Below are 17,981 nucleotides of genomic sequence, written 5' to 3'. Positions count from 1 at the left end.
AAACCACCATCACAATAGGCGGATACGCACTCACCCCCCGGTAACTACTTAGTACTGAGCTACTAGCGACAGTTTGCAATCCAGCCAACCAGGAGCGTTGTGATAGGCAACTGTCGCGGAACTACGTACGAAGGAGAGAAAGAAAGAGGGGAGGGTAAGAAAAAGACAGGGGATGGAAAGAAATGGTGCGTCGGCAACCATCCAATGTGACGCCAGCCGACCGGCGAAAATGTGATGAGAATCGAAGAGAAAGTGTGTGCTTCGGGACCCAACAGGATGATCCGAAAGACCGCCAGACCAACAGGATTCATCACTCGTGTGAACAGAGCCACATAAGGGTGCAGCGCTAGGGGTTCGTTCGGCGCAACTTGTGCATAGACGCTTAATTCACTGGCCAATAACTAACTACAATACGTATGATTGAATTTCCCCCACCGCAGCAGCAAAGCAACTTGCTTGCTTGCTTGTCGTCCATCCATTTCCTTTCCCAAGCGCCATGCCATCCCCTCTCCACCTCCGGCGATTGTGATCACCCAATTGCCACTATACTTGCTTTGCTTAGTTAGTTATAATCTCGCTGCCTTCCGGTTTCTTGTCCTGGCGGGTGTGGGTTGTGCTTCTGAATTCTTTTTTCTGTTTCGCTTTCCTTTTTGTTCTTCTTTGGTTCTGGATTTGGTGACTCGGATATTACTACTTGAATGTTGAAGAACTTCATCTTCGCACACTCACTGTGCTGTGCTGCTTATTGATGCTTCTCTCCTCCGGGTTACGAGCGGAGGGTTTACGCCTCGCCGGTACATGTAGATCCCTACGGAACGACCGCATTTGAGCGATCTGAAGTTACCGTTCACCCCTGCGATAGCCTTTCCCTTTTGAGGTCCAAAGAGCCGGAAAGCTCTGTGCACTAGGAATACAGTGTCTGAAGCTGTAGACGGGTCTACAAGTTTGCGATCTGGGATCAGAAGCGACCGCCAACATGAACAGACAACTGCAGCTTAATACGGCCACTCTGGGCCCCAATCCGAGATACTCTTATATGGAAACTCCACTGGAAATGCACGCTCCAGGGAGCCAACTGAGAGATGAGATCACACCTCCAGCGGCCGCCCAGTCAGCAGAACCACAGACTGTCGTGGAGCACTTTCAACCGCCGTTAAACGAAAAGTCGCAACAGTACCAGCAAGATATGGCCGTTCAAGGCTACCCTTGCGGACCGAATCTCGAGCAACATCCAGCCAACTATGCGCCGTACGCCGACGAGATCCAGCAAGTCCAGCAGAATCCAAAAGTGCCCGAATACTCATACGCACAGCCTCCGCAATCCCCAGGCCCTCTCCCAGTCAAAAGGGACCTGGAAATGGCAGAGCCGTTACCGAAAAAAGAGCCTATGGCTGTTGTACCAGACACGAATCCTTTACATTCGCCCCAACTACCCCAGTTTCCCCCTCCAGTCGCCCACGGGGCGCCAACAACACCTGTAGGATTTGATCTAATGGCATATCATCGCCCAGGTCAAATAACTCACCCAGATCTTGAGATAAAAGGCGGATCGTGGCGCACTAGCATGTGCGGATGCTATGATGTTGGGTCATGCTGTCTCGGGCTACTCTGTCCATGCGTCCTATTCGGGAAAACGCAATATCGACTTTCTATGAAGTCAAGAAATGAAGATCCAACAAATATGCTCGGGTATGAAACGTGCAATAGCTCCTGCACTGTTATGGCTTTGCTCTGCGGTTGTCAATGTAAGTGCGCACCTCTCACGTCAGTCTTCAGCACCGGCAGGGTATGCTAACAAGCTGTCGCAGGTTTTCTGGCGGCGTACCAGCGCCGTCGAACGCGAAAAGCCTATAGAATTGAAGGGGATATTGTCTCCGATTGCGTTCGAGCAACGTGCTGCACATGCTGTACGCTCATCCAAAACGAGGTCGAGGTCAAGAAACGGGAAGAAGAACGCGGGAGATATGCCAGTGCCACGGGGGCAGCATTGGTATCACCATACTTGCCTCCGACGCAGATGTCGTACGGGCCACCTCCGAGATGATGGGAAGACTGTAGGAGCTTTTCCGGGGGAAGAATGTGGGGGTGTGAGACCCCGATCGCTGCTTGAATTATAGAAAGGGGTGGAGTAATGGGGATGTTTGTACGACGGAAGTGGTGTCTGAATAGGGGTCGCAGTGCATGGGATCTGGGTAAATCCGGTCCTCTCTCATCCACCTGTACTACCATGCTTGTTTTGTTGGGAGGCTGAGGTCTCCATGTGATCGACCGTCAGTCAAACCTTTCTCCCTCGTGGCCTTCGTCTTATGCTTGGGTTCCCATCGCGGGTTGAGTTTTTGTCATGATTGCTGGTGTGGACCTACAATTGGGGGTCTAGCCAACCTGTACATACATGAACACCATCAAGACAGTCGTCATTGTTGCATTGCAGAAACTCTAGCAAGAATCTCGAACAAGATAGCTGTACAGTAGAAAGAAAGAAGTATAGTTAAGTACTGTAGTTGTTGAGGTGGAGATTTGGCAAGCGGTGTACAAGAAGAGCCGAACTGGCGACGGCAATCTGGACCGCGGGTGGCGGATCTTTCTATTGCGCTGCCAAATCCTCCTCCCCCTCGCCTGCTACTCTCCACGACGTATCAACCCGTGTACCACCTTTCACAGCACCGCTTCCCCTACGCTCCGTTGTTGTTCGCTCCCTCATCTCCCCCAAATCCCTCCCAGATTTCTGTCCGATCACCAAACCCCGACGCGGATCCCCTCGAAACCTGTCTCCCCGGCCCCCCCTTTTCCCTTTCATCCCAACTTCCCCCGACTTCCTCCGCCCGTCCAACATCGGATAAAGCAACTCGCTCTCGCCTCGACTCTCGCGCCCTTCGTTGCCTGTCCCTCCGTCTTCTTCTACCAGCACCACCCTTCCCCGCCGGAATGATGGTTGCTTGAAAAGGCCACATGTGACGGGTCCACTTTGACAAGGGCATTGATGATAGCCATTACGCCTCATCTCGTAGGGGTCTGAGGGCTACTCCGAGGAGAAATCAATCGTCCCCGCCGACCATGGGGGAACCCGCTCATCTAACACCTCGCCAAATATGGGCTCAACCAACGACAACGACCACCAGGACCTATGAAGCGGACTGCACGCCTTTTCTATTACCCAGTTCCGGTATGTCGATTCGTGCTGGGCCTGAATGCGGCCCGTCAAACAAAATTCGCTTCCGTCCGGTTACACTGACGCGGCGCTTCGGCGGCTGCTTTGCAGGTTACGTCTATTTGAATCGCTCCTACTCCATCGCCTTGACCGAAAATGCCATCTACGATCCCATCTGTACCGGCACGGGCACGCCAACTGCCACGGCCCATGCGGTCGCCGCGCTCGATGTCACCGATCCTTTCTATTCCTCCGTTACCCCGGCGCTGTATGCTATGGGCTGTACGACCGTTGTCAGCTATCTTCTCGTTATAATACTTCTCATCACGCCGCGTACGTTTTATGTTGGGGGTCCTGGTGGTGGTGCAAACTTTCTCGGACGTCATGGTATGATTAGCGGTTCGTACAGTGGTAATTCGTCGGTGGTTGGCGTGGGTGGTCGGCCGTGGCTACAAAAGGTCGCGGCCTTGTTAGTCGCTGTATCACTCACCATTGCGACTGTCGACTCCTTTCGTGTGGCTGAGCAACAATATTATTATGGGTACTCCGATGCTGAAGCGCTGGCGGACGAGGTCATCGACGGTATGGAGATCCGGGTGGTCAGAATCATTTCCAGCACCTTCCTGTGGCTGGCCCAGATTCAGACCTTGATTCGGCTGTTTCCTCGACATAAGGAGAAAATCATGATCAAGTGGGCAGGGTTCGCGTTAATTGTGTTTGATACCACGTTTAGTATCCTCGACAAATTCTTGGTTAAGACCGACACCGTTCATCCGCGGCTATACGAGGACGCGATCCCCGCTCTCAGCTATTTATTTGAACTTGCTCTCAACCTTTTGTACGCCGCTTGGGTCATCTTTTATTCGCTTTCGAAACATCGATTCGCCTTCTTCCATCCGAAAATGAGGAATATCTGCCTGGTGGCCTTGCTCTCGTTATGTGCGATCCTTATACCCGTTGTGTTCTTTGTTCTGGATATCGCAAAACCGAAAATCGCCGGATGGGGTACTTATGTTCGGTGGGTTGGTTCTGCTGCAGCGAGTGTCGTGGTATGGGAATGGGTGGAGCGGATCGAGGCTTTGGAACGCGATGAGAGGAAGGATGGAATACTTGGACGCGAAATATTTGATGGAGACGAGATGTTGGAAGTGACTCCTTCGGAAGAGGTCGATTGGCCGCGCTACAACCCTGACGGCCATGATCGAGGTGGAGGCGGTGGAACATCTTCAGGCTGGGGAGGCATGATGGGATTGGCTCATCGACCTTTACGTACGAGGGTTGGTCGTAATTGGCAGTCGAACCTGGAGAATCAGCAGCACAACATTCCCATGGACCCTCGGCGCCGGCGCATGGCGCCTCGACCAACTCCTCCCCCAGCAGCAATAACGCCTGTTAGTCGCGCTGACACAACCAGCGCGGCCAGCACGGTATACAACATACATTATCATCCGGTTTCTAGTCCCACTCCGCCGGTGGCCATGCCTCACATGGAGGAAGAGGATGAAGACATTGACGAAGCAATGGCCGCAAAGGAGATGACCACCGACGGTCAGCAAGCCGGCCTGGCGCAAGATGCGCTGGCACAACAACAGACCCGGGAGCAATCCCCTCAGATTGTGCACGTGGATAAAAGGTGGCGAGCGCTGCTCAATCCTTTCAAGCGAAGGCGGGCATCTTTACCAAGAGAAGTCGCTTCTGCACAGGCCGAGGAAGAGGGGAATCCCGCAGGTGCTCAAGTGGAACCACAGCATCATTCCTTGGATGACAGCGACGATGAGCACAGCTTGCATCCCAGGCATGATTTTCGGTTTGACTTCCATCGACGACTGCGACCTGGTTCTGGACGACAAGGCTCCGACTCTCCCTTGCCAGTCACGGTTATTCCGGCTAGACGCCGCGGTCAACAGACCTGGTCGCCGCAACAATATCACGAGCCTAGTTCACGAACAACAACTTCGAACCAGCGTGTTCCGCCGGGTCGTGATGACCTGCCTGTGAGGGTGATTCAGCCGCAAACGCGAACCGCCGCTCCATGGAGCGCAGCCGATGGACAAGGGTTCAGTCATGGCAATTATGAGCTGCGATATGACCCTGAAGCTGCAGCGCTTGTGGAACCTGGTGAGCATGGCTCTGAATCTCAGCCGGCGCTGGACGCCGATGGCTCGGTCAGCGAGCCTACTCGGGGGCCGGCTGTGCGCCAACAATCCGAGCAGGAACTCGACCCGACGGAAGGAGCACCTATATCACCAACCCAACCTCTTCCCGATGAGGCTCCTGAAGAATCACGAGGGCCACATGGCTAGCAGTGACGTTCACGCGTAACGTGTGATTGCCTGCGTCTTTCTGTCTTAAAACACTCCATTTCGCTTCTGTTTCGCATTTCCTGCCGCTGATGTCTGATTTTTTAGCGGGGAGTATTGGAGGTCTTGGGTGCTGCCGTTTGGTCTACTACTGGAGTTTTCTTTTCTGACATTATTTCTTCCGGGTCAAAATCTTGCTTTACTTGCTTTCTTCAATGTTCGGTTTAATCAGGGGCTTGGGCTGGGCTGGGCTGGGCACGGGTGTATGCATAGGCTGGTCTGGGTTGGTTGGAGCCCTCCATGTCTCAGGCGACTGCACTGTTGATGTACAAAGATACCCTTGGGATGCATATATCACTGATCTTCCCTTCTTATACATGTTGTTATGGCATATTAATGCGATATATTGCTGTCTTAGGTACGGGTATAGTAAAAGAGTAAGCTGTAATGAACATCCCAGTTGCCACCGAGTCGAGAATGCCGGCAATCCCGGCAGGTTCAGCAACCCCACACGTTACGAGATGATCAAAGTATATTTCTTCCCCAGTTGTGGGGACCACCTTAACCCCGGAAATGCTGGTCGGGGGCCGGAGTTGCGCTGTTTGGATGGACCTCTCGGTTTGTGGTCCGCCGACCCGATGGTCCCGACAGGAGGCATTGTATAAGTGCCAGCGTTGCATCCAACCAGACTAGCATCAGCATGCAGACTTAATCGACGTTATTATAGAAAGCATTAGTATATGCCGAATATTTAGCATTGTCATTCAACACTAACTATATAGCACACTAGGAAGACACCACCATGGGTACGTACTCCCACTGTGGGTCTATGCAGCGCATACTAAGTAACTACGAGGTACAGGACTAACACCCGTCCACTTCTTCTCTCATGGCTCGACCATGATGCTCGGCGAAGAGTCCACTTCAGCCGACTACTGGAAGAAATGCGGCGACGAAGCCCTAGCACAAGGCATCAAAGGCGTGGTCATCATGGTACATCATCACCGATTCTTTCCCTATCTCCATCTAGTATCACCACTAAACTCAACACCAGGGCGCCCACTGGGCCTGCCACGGCGACGGCATCGAAGTCTCCACGAACCCTAACCCAGGCAAAAGCCCCGTCGCCTACGTCCACCCGTCCAAATACGTCGACTACAAACTCAACCCGGACCTACCCACCTCCCACCGATGCATCTCCCTCCTCAACCAAGCCGGCTTCAAAGCCTCCGGCAACGACACTTTCGAATGGATCCACGACGTCTACCTCATCCTCATCCGCATGTTTCCTGCCGCCTGTCCACCCACCACCCTCATCTCCTCCAACGCCCGCTACGACCCCCATTACCACATGAAAGTCGGCTCCACGCTGCGCCAGCTCCGTCGCGAGAACTACCTCATCATCGGCACTGGCGGTGCCGTGCACAACCTCTACCGGAATCGGTGGGCGCCGATGCTGCGCTTCCGTGATACCTTTGCGATGGAGACGCCGCCGGAGGACTGGGCGTTGGAGTTTCGTCAGGCGGTGGAGGATGTTATGGTTAAGTGTTCTGGTGGGCCAAAGATGAGGCGTGCGATGACAAGGTTGATGAAACACCCTGAGTATAGGGATGCGCATGCTACGGATGATCATTTCATGGCGGCGCTTTTTGTGGCGGGCGCTGTTGGGGAGTGGGAGGATGAAGGGAGCAAGGTTGTGCTGGGGGCGGAGACTTGGGAGTTGACGAATATGTGTAATTCGCAGTTTACGATTGGGGAGTGGAATAAGCTGGGTTAGTTGGGGGAGTTGTGTGTTATGCTGATATGTTGTAATTGTTTTAGTTGATTCACGAGTAGTATAACTATAGCATGAGTGGCCTGCTTAGTACTTCTTCCCTTTCGTTGGCATCGTTGCATTTCTCAAGAGAATACTAGGACTAGTTAGGTGGTAATTATTGGTATCAATACAATCTACCTTCGCACAAAGTCAATATATACTCCGAATCTGACAGATGGGTTCGCCGTTGTCATCATTCTAGAAGCGAGGCTTGAAATATGCAAATCATTTGTTTAACCTCGATATGACAGGCAGCAGGACAATAGAGCAGGGATCTGATTGTTTCTTGAATTGAGCCCGCAGACTGGAGGATACAATCAGAGGGAAATTCCGAGCACAGCCTATGCTCTTGTAATAACCTGGATGTTGTACCTGCTGTCTCCATAGTATGTATAGTTCCTATCAGGTGGAGGGGAGTCAATGTGCCAAGTGAATTACGTACTTATCCTCCTTGCTTCTCACCACGTGTGATCGCCCACCTCACATCTGTCAAACTGGCAGGAATGTTATTTCTCCTACAATCTGAACCGGTTGTGCAGATGAAGAAGAAGGAGAGGGGGGTTAAATTCACTCGAGGTCTTAATTAACTTTAATAATGACCTTAAAAAGAGAGGAGACGGGATCCTGACTCAGCAGTGGAACATCGAAGAGTTTCCGGCATCTGCCATCCCGCGATAATCCTCATCGGAAAAGTTACTTCGACTTCATCCCGCCCCAGTCGGAGAGCCTCTGTCCCTCTGATACATGTCTCGCCTGGCTTATCTCCATTCCCCCTTGTCTCTTCCCCAGTCCATGCTGCGACCCTATCGCCCCTGGGCGTCGCATCATGGCGGCTGTCAACCGGAACATGTTTGAAGCCAGCGTCACCACCGATCGCCCCCAGGGCGCTCCGCTAATGATCCTACCACTCAACTTAATCGCGGTCATCGTCTCTTACGTTCGTCTAGCTACTGCTCTCATGGATGGAGCTTGTGCAACCCACTAACCACCTCGTGCTCTCTTGCAGGTAGATGATCCCGGCGATCTCGCCCGTCTCTGTCGAGCATGCCGCGTTCTCAACTACATGGCTCTCCCCCAGCTCTACAAACACATCACCCTAACCTCCTATGACAAAATCCGATATCGCGACGACGAACCCGAGGGTATGGGTAGCGCCAGCCCTTTTTCCATGGGTCTCAACGCCATCATAACCCGTCCCTATGCTACGCTCGTTCGGTCGCTTACGCTTCGAGGCAACTGGCGGGAGCTCGAGCTCGAGGAACATGCGCGCGTGGGTCGCGTGCCGGACTCGTCGATGATGCTGAACATTGCGGTGCGTGCGGCGGTCGATCGGATGACGGAACTGGAAAGCTTCAGCTGGGAACTCAATACCAAAATGCTGGAAACTGTCTATCTTGGGCTGGCGCAGCTGCCTAAGCTGACGGCCTTGACTATTCGCTTTCCTTCGAGTCGACATCCCCGCCCAACCATCGTGATTCCACCCATGCCACATCTGCGGTATCTAAAGGTTACCGACATTGATCCGCTTTGCTATCCGGATGACATCTCCACTCTGGTGTTCAAGTGTCGCAAGCTGCGGGAGCTCAACATGCATTGGTCTCCCCGCATGCGCAATGCGCAGGAGCCTAGTGTCATGGTTCACGACTACTTCCGCAAGTGCATCGCCGCCAAACAACCCCTTTCAATCAAGAAACTTGGCCTGCAGAACCTGTACGCCTTGCACACGGAGGATTTCGGTCTCGCGGTGAATAAAACCACTGTAGAAGACGTGACCATTCTCCAGCACGGCGGTGCGGATCTCTCGATGAACACCTTTGTGGATAGCACCTGGCCCACAATGCCGGCTCATCCCATTCGTATTAAATCGATGCGACAGGATGCCGTGAGCAAGAGACATGCGCAATTCTTAAACCAATTTACTGGTCTGGAACGGTTATACTTCGTCAACGCCACTCATAATCCCAACGATGATATCAACTCCCCTCGACCTCTGACCTCTGCTGCCGCACTCTCTCCCCCTTCGTCTGACACCTCTCAACCCGCTACTAATGGTACTTCCACCAATTGCTCTGCCGCTGCAACTAACTCCTCCGGTTTGCAAACAAGCGTCCGGGACGTATACCTGAACAACATCACTCTGAATCATGCAGCCACCTTACGACATCTTCTACTCCCCGCTCGCTGGCCCCTATCTGCACCCACGGTCGCGCGCCTTGTCCACGCCAGTCCGCAATTGGAGCAGCTTGGCTTCGCCACAGAATTTTCCGACCTGGAAGCATTGGGGCTTCTTCTTCCATTCCTCCGAAATCTAAAGGCGTTGCGTCTCCTCATCCCCACCTGTACCTCACCGTCCGAGACGGCTCGTACTGGGCCGCTCCCTAAGACATCTAAATACTTCTCTCCATCTGCCAATGCGCTCATCGCCGCCCGTACGCTCTCTGACATTGTGGAAGCCGACGATGACACTTTGATCGCGAGGCTCAGCGAATCTCTTGCAGACCAGCAGATCTTTCACCGGCTGAAGGTCATTGGACTGGGCCGCAAGGGCTTCCAACTAGGAGACTACTACACCGTGCCAGCCGAGCAGGCCGAAACCCACGGACACGTCCAGCTACAGACACCCACGGGCTCACGCGCCACCAGCGCAGAAGCCAACGTAGGCTACGACAAGAGCCCACCAGCCGAGAGACCCTCCCCAACAGCCAACGGCCATAATGCAATGGTGCCCTCGCAGCGAAACGGACATGTCCCACCTTCAGTACTAGGCAAACGGACACGAGAAGAAGACACCCCCACCGCAGAACCAGGAGAAGCCAACCAGCCGGCAGACGAGCAAGCACCCGACCCAGGCATGAACCCGTGCCTTCCGCAAGTCCTTCATCGCGACGGTCGCTATTGGCGACGGCGTGTCCGACGCGTTGGCTGGGACGTGCTGCAACATTGGGAGATATGGGGACTGGACAAACAGGAGTTATGAATTTGGCGTAAACGGTGTCGATAAATACAATACCCCCTGGGAATCATCGCGATTCTTCCTTTTTCATGAACAATATTTGGATTTTTTTAAAATTGGGCGACTTACGACATTTTGTCGGAGTTTCCCACTGGGATTATATATAGCATGCATACATGCCCTTCTAACTGTAGGGTTAGGATGAGCATCAACTTGAGCTGATGCTCGATTAGTAGATATTATACCATACCATAGCAATATGAGCAACGATAACCTCCTCTCTTAAGTTCTGTTTAATATCTGCACCAGCAGTAGTAGTAGTGGGAATTTGCAATATACTGTAGGGGACTTTAGTTGTCATTGAACCATATGTGTTCATCATGCACTAGTAGTAACTACTATTTCCCCAAATGAACATCTTCTTCCCGATTAGTACCCACTACCCAGTAAAAGTAAGGAGGAGTAGGAGTAACAGCAGACACAATACTGTGAAAAGTATCTACTCACACAAACATCCGCCTCCTCCTTCATGATTTATAATTACTATTCCAATTCTACCTTTTTCTTTTCATATATAATAATAAATACAACTACAATAGACCTAATAAGTAGCAGAATGGAATTGAATCAACCACTGAGTGCAATGCATATATATCCATAGTAGTAGCATTACCCCGCCCATCTCCCCCCCCACAACCTTCTTTCCTTACTAGTACCTTCTATGAATGATACATGTGAGACCACTGATATATAAAAGGTAAGATATACTCTACTAACTAGTAGTACTATATATAATGGCTAGTAGCATGCTGCCACACCTTATGATGTAAATATAGTATTTTTAGTATACTAGAACATCTTATAGTTACGCGCTGTTTACTATCATTTCATTTTTTTTCTTCTCCGTTACTATAATGATAAAGTGGACGAGGGTATATAATGATGGAATGCAATTACTAGGAAGTAGTAGCTAAGGGGGAGAGGAAAGTATTTAATCGTGATTGTTATGCGGGTGGTGGCAAATTGATAAAGTGTATTGCTGATTCTACTGATAGCCCTAGTATGTAGATCATTCTCGATATTGCTTAAGGTATAGGGTTATACAATAAATATATTTGCTAGAGTTGGATGACAAGTTATACCTGATACTCATCATGATGCGATATTTATACTAATTCATGGTTTTGTCCTATTAGAGTGCCGTAGTGGCTCTACTGTTATGGATGTGTTTTATAATTTGCACTCCAGCTGAGCTGTGAGCTGGAAGTATATGTTCATCACCTAGCTACATACATTCACAATTCATATGTATCAAGCTGCATCAAGTATGTACGGGTCATCATCAAGATCAATATCAACATCATCACCATCGTTTGCTATACGTGTCCACATGTATTCCATCGGCGAGGGATCAATCAGCAGATCAAATACCCCACTTTTTCAGTGTTGATCTAAGCTTGAGCAGCAAAGCCCAGCTTAGGACCCTCAGAGTTGAAGACCACGTACTGGCTCTTCAAGAAGACATCACCCAGGATGGACAGTCCGAGACCACTGTTGCTCTGGATACCGCCGTAGCAGGTGGAGCTGCCGGTCGAAACGGGAGCGTAGTTGATGTACTTGCCAGGAACGACAGCCTTGTAATCACCGATCACGACAGTGAAGTCAGGAAGGTCAGTAGAGCAAGAGAAAACGTAGCCACCGGCTTCATAGCTCTCCTGGGCGCCGGAAACCTGCTTGTAGTAGGCGGAGACGATCTCGTCGTCGAGGAGGATGAGGGTGGTACCGGTGTCTATACACTAATCAGTAATGAGAAAGTAAGAAAATCCGAAAGAAGTTCTTACCAGCAATGGCGCTGAAGCCGCTGGAGCTGGAGCTGCCGTCGCCGATGCTGTAGCCGTCGGTGCTGAAGCCCCAGTAGCCCTGGGAGCTATCGGCATCCGTGTAGGTGATGGAACCGGTGTACTTGGAGTCATCGATGTAGCCAAAGTCGTAGACACCAGGGGCGTCGTGCTTCAGCTGCACGGCGAAAAGAGGAGAGTCCAGCTGAGACTTGACGGTGTCGAAGAAGGTGGTCTGTGCCTTAGGCTGGACTGTGTATCGGTCAGCCATTTGGTCAACCCAGCTGATGTAGGCTTTACTCACCAGTGTTGATGGAGCTGAAGGCCAGTCCCAGAAGACCATCATTGGCCGTGTCCTGAACGAACTCGGAGCTGATCTTGCTCGCGGCTTCAACGGCCTGCTTGTTGGTGGTGACACCGCCAACAGTGACAGTATCCCGGTAGACGTCTCCGCTGGCCGAGCTGCCGTCACCGTAGGAGATGTCCCAAGAGTAGCCGCTCAACTTGGTCGCGCTGGAGCTAGGCGTGTACAGATCGTGACCGGTCTGCTCCGAGGAAGGGAGTTCGTCCGAGAAGACCCAGCTGGTTCAGCTTAGTGACAGTTCGTGAGGACACATTAGCAGGGAAGCTCACAGATCTGCAGATCCGGTGTCAAAGTCCAGATGAAGGGTGGACTTTCCGACAGTGACAGGAGTCAAGTACTCCTCGTCATTGTTCTGGGGCGTGGTCACGGCACTACCCTTGCTGGCAGCCTCCTTCACGCTCTGGGGCACCGTACCGCCAAACTTGGCCAGGGAACGGGCATACAAACCTGGCAAGTTGACGGTGCGGGTCTTGTTGGCAGGCCGGGCAATCTGGTTGATGGTGAAGCCCTTGCGAGTGGGAGCCGGTGCCGCAGAGACGGCGGTGGACAGACCCAGAACGAGGGCAGCGGTTTTGCTGAAGACGACCATTTTGACCACGAGAATGTCAAGCAAGAGAGTTCGGAGGAGAGATAGAACCAGACAAAGAAGCCTTAGACTCTTGGTTGATGAACAAGAAGAGACATTCTGCTGGTCGAGCAGACTCTTCTTATACTTGCAAACCCTCCCCCATTGACCTCGATCAACTCATCCATCATCCAAGTCGACCATGCTCTTCAGAGCAAAATGTCTCAGTCCCCGCCATGGCAGCCGCGATGATGGAAGGAGATAATGTCCCTTCCAGGAATAAGCCGACGAAGATCCCCGCATGTCCGTCCAAATCCGTGTCGTCCGTCGCCCGTGAGGATATTCGCAATTGCCAAGACAGAGCCAGCCGGAGGCCGACTCGGTGCAAAGTAAGACATGCAGCCCTGGACCCTGCCTTAGTGGAGAACAGGCACGATGTTACTGCGGAGTAGATAGCAGATTAACTGGCAGGGTCTGACGGATAGAGACAAGAGCTCATTCGACCGTGGGGGGCCGATCACGATAGCATTAGTGCAACAGGTCTGCAGGGCTAGGCTAAACTGCTGAAGGATAGATATCTTAGGCGCGGGTGGGCATAGATTGCGCTCCACCGCCGATCGCTCAGGGTCCGTCGGGACTCCGGAGACGCCATGCGTTAGCCAACATCCAGTCACACAATTCAACTTATCTGCTGGCACAATGTGACAGTCAGACTTTGACTATCGCGTCTTATCAGTGCTCTAATTTAGCTCGTCGCTGCCGCTGCCCCTGACGGCTCGGGGTTGGCCGACCCATTTGAGCTCGACGGGATCTTTGCATTGGGCCAATAGATTTCAGATGGAGGGTTGGGCGTCCAAGGACATTGTTGGTTGGTGGGCCACGATGGAGAAGCCGTGTCTTCATTCTGCGTTCCTCCTCACAATGGGGACAGAAAGGGAAAGAGAATGTAACCAGAAATGGCGCACTCCGGCGGCATCCGTGGGGATATACATGTCTAACAATCAAAATCACAAGCCAAGAGCCGGAGTGTACAGAAAGGAACTAGCAAGAATCCAAGAAAAGGGGAAAAAAAAATACTACGCGTGAATTCGTACATTCATGAGACCATCGGTGATCACGATTGCAAAAACTGGGACGGAAGGTTCCCTCCGCCAGCCGACTCAATCCCCTCATGACCGTCATACTGTTCGTTCAGAAGCACCTCCAGCATGTCGAATTCGCCCACCATGGGGCCCGTGCCTCCCAGACCCTGGTCCACCACAGCCGTCGAACTGTTGAAAAACTGGTCGAGTGGCAGCGCAAACCAGTCGGGCAATCCGCCGGATGTGCTCGGATTGTCGTGCATCGCCTGAGACGGAACATTAGACCCATCCAGCTCGCCCGCCGGCGGAGTTGTGCTGGGGTCATAGTAGTTGTAGTACACCGATGGTGGAGGGGGCATGAACGAGACATTGATGTTGGACGAATTGATCGGCTGGGCAGGGATGCCGGCCAGCGGATCATGGACAGAGGCCACGCTGGTCCCCGTCTGGCTATTGCTATCGACATATCCCAGATTTTGTGTCGCACTCTGCGCTGGCGTCCAGGCATGCGCTGACCCCTCCCGACGGTTCTGTGGTCCTTCACGCGGCCGCGGCGACTGATGCCGTGAGACTGGCGCCGATGGACGTTCCTGTTCACCGTCGCCACTGCGGTCCAAGGGCGCGAAACGCAGAAAACGCGTGCGAATGCTGGTGGTGAGCAACTCCAGCAATCGCGCAATCGCGTGATTTAGGTGGACATCGTCAACTACACAGGTCTTCAAGGCTTCGATGGTGCGATCCTGAAGGTCCAGCGACACACGCACATCATCTTCTTTGGCACCAAGCGTGAAAGTCTGGAAAAGCGTCAGCGGAGCCCCAAGCTTATCGAGGAAACGAAGAGGCTCACCTTTAAGATAAAAATCATCCCGGAAAGGATACGAAAGCACGTCCGGACCGGGGCATGCTTGAGGTGATCGCGTGGGACGAGGATTTCGAGTACGGTCTGCAGGATCTTGCGGGAGGCATCAACCACTTCCTGAATGTATTGCTCGTTGACACGATATAATTCCATGAGCACGTGGAACCAACCGGTGCCAGAGGATGGACCAGAATTCGGGCGCGCATTCTGGGCCTGGGCCGCCTCATTCGACATTGTCGTCCAGCGATCCACCACCGCCTGCAAAGCCAAGGAGTTGACATAGAGTCCTGAGAAAGTCAGCAAGTCGAACCCCATAACCACATGAATCAGCTACGTACGGGTATATTCATATTCGATCATCAAGATACACCGCATTGAGGGGGCCACTGCGTACATCGATTAGCAACCGGCTAGCGTCCAGCCCACGAGGCAAAGAGCACTTACAATCTATCGTGTCAATGTTATGCCGCCACTCGCGCAAGAATGGCTGGAAGCGGTCAATTTGATCTCGGTAACGACCGCTGCGAATGAGCTCCGACGTCTGCTCGCTGGATGCAAACAGAAGTTGATTGCTCTGGTACATGATCTTGGAAATTCCAATCCAGCAATCGTGCATCCGGTCAACAATGGTATCTGCCCCATTGGCGGCGCTGGCTGACGTGGGCTGAATGTCGTTGGTCCACTGAGGCAACGGCAGCATGGATGGGATACCCAAGCGACCACTGCTCTGGGTGATGTACACCAATATCAGACGCCGGAGTCGACGTTTCCGCGTCTGCTCGGATGGGGATTCGCCCACAGCTTTGGCATCACTCTTCTGGTCGAACACTCCCAGTTCAAACGCCAACGCCTGTGCGGTACTCAGCAACATCCACGACATCCGGTCTGACCGCCAGGCGGGCTCCAGCCACTTCTGGAAGGCCAGCCTCCCTTCAGCAGCACTGTTCGGGACCCGGTTGGCCGCATTGTCAACCTCTGTTTCGAGTTCCTTTTCGTACCGGCTTTGCGTTTGCGCGTCCAGGTCCAGCAAGGCGTTTTCGTCGTCACCGGGCGGAAAGTGGAGGTTCCGCGGATGCCAATCCGTTAGAATCAGCAGCGCCTCAATGGTGCCCAGTGATCTCAGGTTGCCCTTATGGCTTATCTTTGATGAAGTCGGCGCGAGATCAAACGAACGAGGCCCGCTAATCCCCACGCCGTTTCCACCAAACTTCTCCTGACCCCAGAACAAACGTTCAATCATGCCGCGGAGGTACGACCACAGGCGGTCATGGATGTAGAAAGCACGCGTGTAAGCCCCGTCGCCCTTGGGCTTCATATGCCGCGACGCTGTCGTCAGAATAGTCACTGCGAGCACTGGCTCGTCTGTAAGCAACGTCCGATGAGTGGACGGATGCGAGAAGTCCGGAATCACAATGGGACTAAGCGGGGCGAGATGCTCGTAATAATATGCTACATAGGCCATCGACTCTTCCACTGACAGCCACCCTGCACGAACAAAACGTAGTCGCGACCAAGCCTTGACCGCATCCACGAACCCGGGGTCCTGTGCCGTTTCTGCAGCGTCCGCCGGCCCACGACCATCCGGAAGTCGCGCATCAGCGGACCCTGATGCGCCCGCAGCATAGTACGTACCGCCAGGCACGGTCCCGGAGCGGGGTGGTCGAGAGAACGACCCGCCTCCACTCCGAGGCGTACCAGCCTGCGTGAGCGGAGACATGGGCGAATTGAATGATGAAACCGACTGGCGCGCAGCATACCGGTTCTCCAGACTCTGGCGATTGAGATCTTCCGTCCGACCAGCCGCTTCTGATAACAGGTGCAGTGCATCGTGACTGTTACTGATGGCCGGCGACAACAACTCAACGGCCGTCCGGTTCATCATGGGCTGACCACCCTCGAGGCTGAAGCTCGCCGCATGGCTCCGCTCCGCAGCCGAGTACATGGGCAGTCGCGTGCTTCTCGGTTCGGAGAACGGCGCATTTCCGGACGGGGACGGATTGGAAGGAAACCGCTGACTGGGCGTAGAAGACGACGGGAGCTGCTGCGTATTGTTCGTGGCCGGCGACTCTTCGGTCCATTTTGGTCGGGAGAGACTGGCACCGTTATCGAAGGAAGAGGTGCGCTCGGGCGCATAGGATGAGCCTCCATCACTGACGGATCCGCTATTTGAGATGACCTCGCCCACCATCATCCGCTTATCGCGTCGCAGAACGGCCTCGGTGGGCTCCTCCACTTCGGAGGGCTTGCGCTTCCGCCGAGTAGCGGAGAACTCGCAGCGCTTGCTTTCGCGGCGACATCGTACGCAGGGCGGGGGACGGGGATTATCGACACCTGCGGGGGGGGACGAATAAGCATCAAGGGAAAAGTAACCGGGGAGAGAAGAGAGGGGGAAGGTTAATTAATCAGAGAGCTTGAAGCGGGGGGGAAGAAATGAGGGCAACTTACTGCCAAGGTCACACTTGACTTTGCGCTTCCGGCAAGGGTCGCAAGCCTGGTAACCACGCCGATGCTGGGACTGTTGGGCCTGGAGCTGCTGCTGCTGGAGCTGGGGGGAGGGCGATTTCGGAGCCCCGGGGTCGTGGGAATAGAGGGACTGAGAGGCTGAAGCAGCGGCGTCGTGGTGGTGCTGGCCGTTACTCGCAGGCGCCGCCATGGTTTGATGGAGAGTGGATATTCAGGCCAGAGGGGGATTGCCGATGCAAAGCGACAAAAAGCGGTGGGGGGAAACGGGCTTTTTTGTGGGCGAAGATCCAGTCGCTGAGTTCCAGATTCTAAATGGCGCTGGTCCTGGTTTCGTCCCGGCCCGGAAGTTCTCCGCGGATAACCAGGCAGCAAAGTAGCAAGCAACTTTTAGGGGGGGTGGGGGAAAGATGATGGTGGTGGTGAGGAGGAGGAGGTAAAAGACGGGGAAGGAAGTAGTGAATCCGTGGCAGGTGGTGGTTGATGATGATGGAGGGTGGGAATAATTGATAATAAAAAAAAAAATCAAATAAAATAAAATACAACCACCACCACCACCATAACAATAACACCAGGGAATTGTTCACTCTTTCACT

The 17,981-nt window shown here is 53.2% G+C and overlaps 6 protein-coding genes across 6 annotated transcripts; 4 read left to right on the top strand and 2 right to left on the bottom strand.

The window, feature by feature from the left end:
- Positions 1-841: 841 nt before the first annotated feature.
- Positions 842-2,202, top strand: BO83DRAFT_220752 (DUF614 domain protein). Its single transcript, XM_025526816.1, has 2 exons — positions 842-1,745; positions 1,809-2,202. The coding sequence occupies exons 1-2, from the start codon at positions 977-979 to the stop codon at positions 2,042-2,044; spliced, it is 1,005 nt and encodes a 334-aa protein (XP_025389976.1). The 5' UTR covers positions 842-976; the 3' UTR covers positions 2,045-2,202.
- A 447-nt stretch (positions 2,203-2,649) lies between these two features.
- On the top strand, positions 2,650-5,852 carry BO83DRAFT_376622 (PalH/RIM21 family protein). The gene is made up of 2 exons (XM_025530769.1): positions 2,650-3,163; positions 3,260-5,852. Exons 1-2 carry the CDS (start codon positions 3,055-3,057, stop codon positions 5,449-5,451), a joined length of 2,301 nt encoding a protein of 766 aa, XP_025389975.1. The 5' UTR covers positions 2,650-3,054; the 3' UTR covers positions 5,452-5,852.
- A 312-nt stretch (positions 5,853-6,164) lies between these two features.
- Positions 6,165-7,225, top strand: BO83DRAFT_356821 (DODA-type extradiol aromatic ring-opening family dioxygenase; the record flags this gene model as incomplete). The annotated part of the gene is made up of 3 exons (XM_025529222.1): positions 6,165-6,254; positions 6,311-6,441; positions 6,503-7,225. The coding sequence occupies exons 1-3, from the start codon at positions 6,251-6,253 to the stop codon at positions 7,223-7,225; spliced, it is 858 nt and encodes a 285-aa protein (XP_025389974.1). The 5' UTR covers positions 6,165-6,250.
- A 756-nt stretch (positions 7,226-7,981) lies between these two features.
- On the top strand, positions 7,982-10,486 carry BO83DRAFT_333867 (uncharacterized protein). Its single transcript, XM_025528356.1, has 2 exons — positions 7,982-8,201; positions 8,271-10,486. The coding sequence occupies exons 1-2, from the start codon at positions 8,091-8,093 to the stop codon at positions 10,239-10,241; spliced, it is 2,082 nt and encodes a 693-aa protein (XP_025389973.1). The 5' UTR covers positions 7,982-8,090; the 3' UTR covers positions 10,242-10,486.
- A 1,182-nt stretch (positions 10,487-11,668) lies between these two features.
- On the bottom strand, positions 11,669-13,008 carry BO83DRAFT_308292 (pepsin-like aspartic protease; the record flags this gene model as incomplete). The annotated part of the gene is made up of 4 exons (XM_025527362.1): positions 11,669-12,006; positions 12,059-12,307; positions 12,360-12,637; positions 12,689-13,008. The coding sequence occupies 4 exons, from the start codon at positions 13,006-13,008 to the stop codon at positions 11,669-11,671; spliced, it is 1,185 nt and encodes a 394-aa protein (XP_025389972.1).
- Positions 13,009-14,098: 1,090 nt separating this feature from the next.
- Positions 14,099-17,578, bottom strand: BO83DRAFT_397089 (Zn(II)2Cys6 transcription factor domain-containing protein; the record flags this gene model as incomplete). Its single annotated transcript, XM_025533173.1, has 5 exons — positions 14,099-14,860; positions 14,914-15,212; positions 15,264-15,311; positions 15,370-17,256; positions 17,371-17,578. The coding sequence occupies 5 exons, from the start codon at positions 17,576-17,578 to the stop codon at positions 14,099-14,101; spliced, it is 3,204 nt and encodes a 1,067-aa protein (XP_025389971.1).
- Positions 17,579-17,981: the final 403 nt, after the last annotated feature.

The sequence above is a fragment of the Aspergillus eucalypticola genome, assembly GCF_003184535.1.
Source record: "Aspergillus eucalypticola CBS 122712 chromosome Unknown BO83scaffold_7, whole genome shotgun sequence".
NCBI classification, from domain to species: domain Eukaryota; kingdom Fungi; phylum Ascomycota; class Eurotiomycetes; order Eurotiales; family Aspergillaceae; genus Aspergillus; species Aspergillus eucalypticola.
This window is presented reverse-complemented; position numbering and strand designations above follow the sequence as displayed.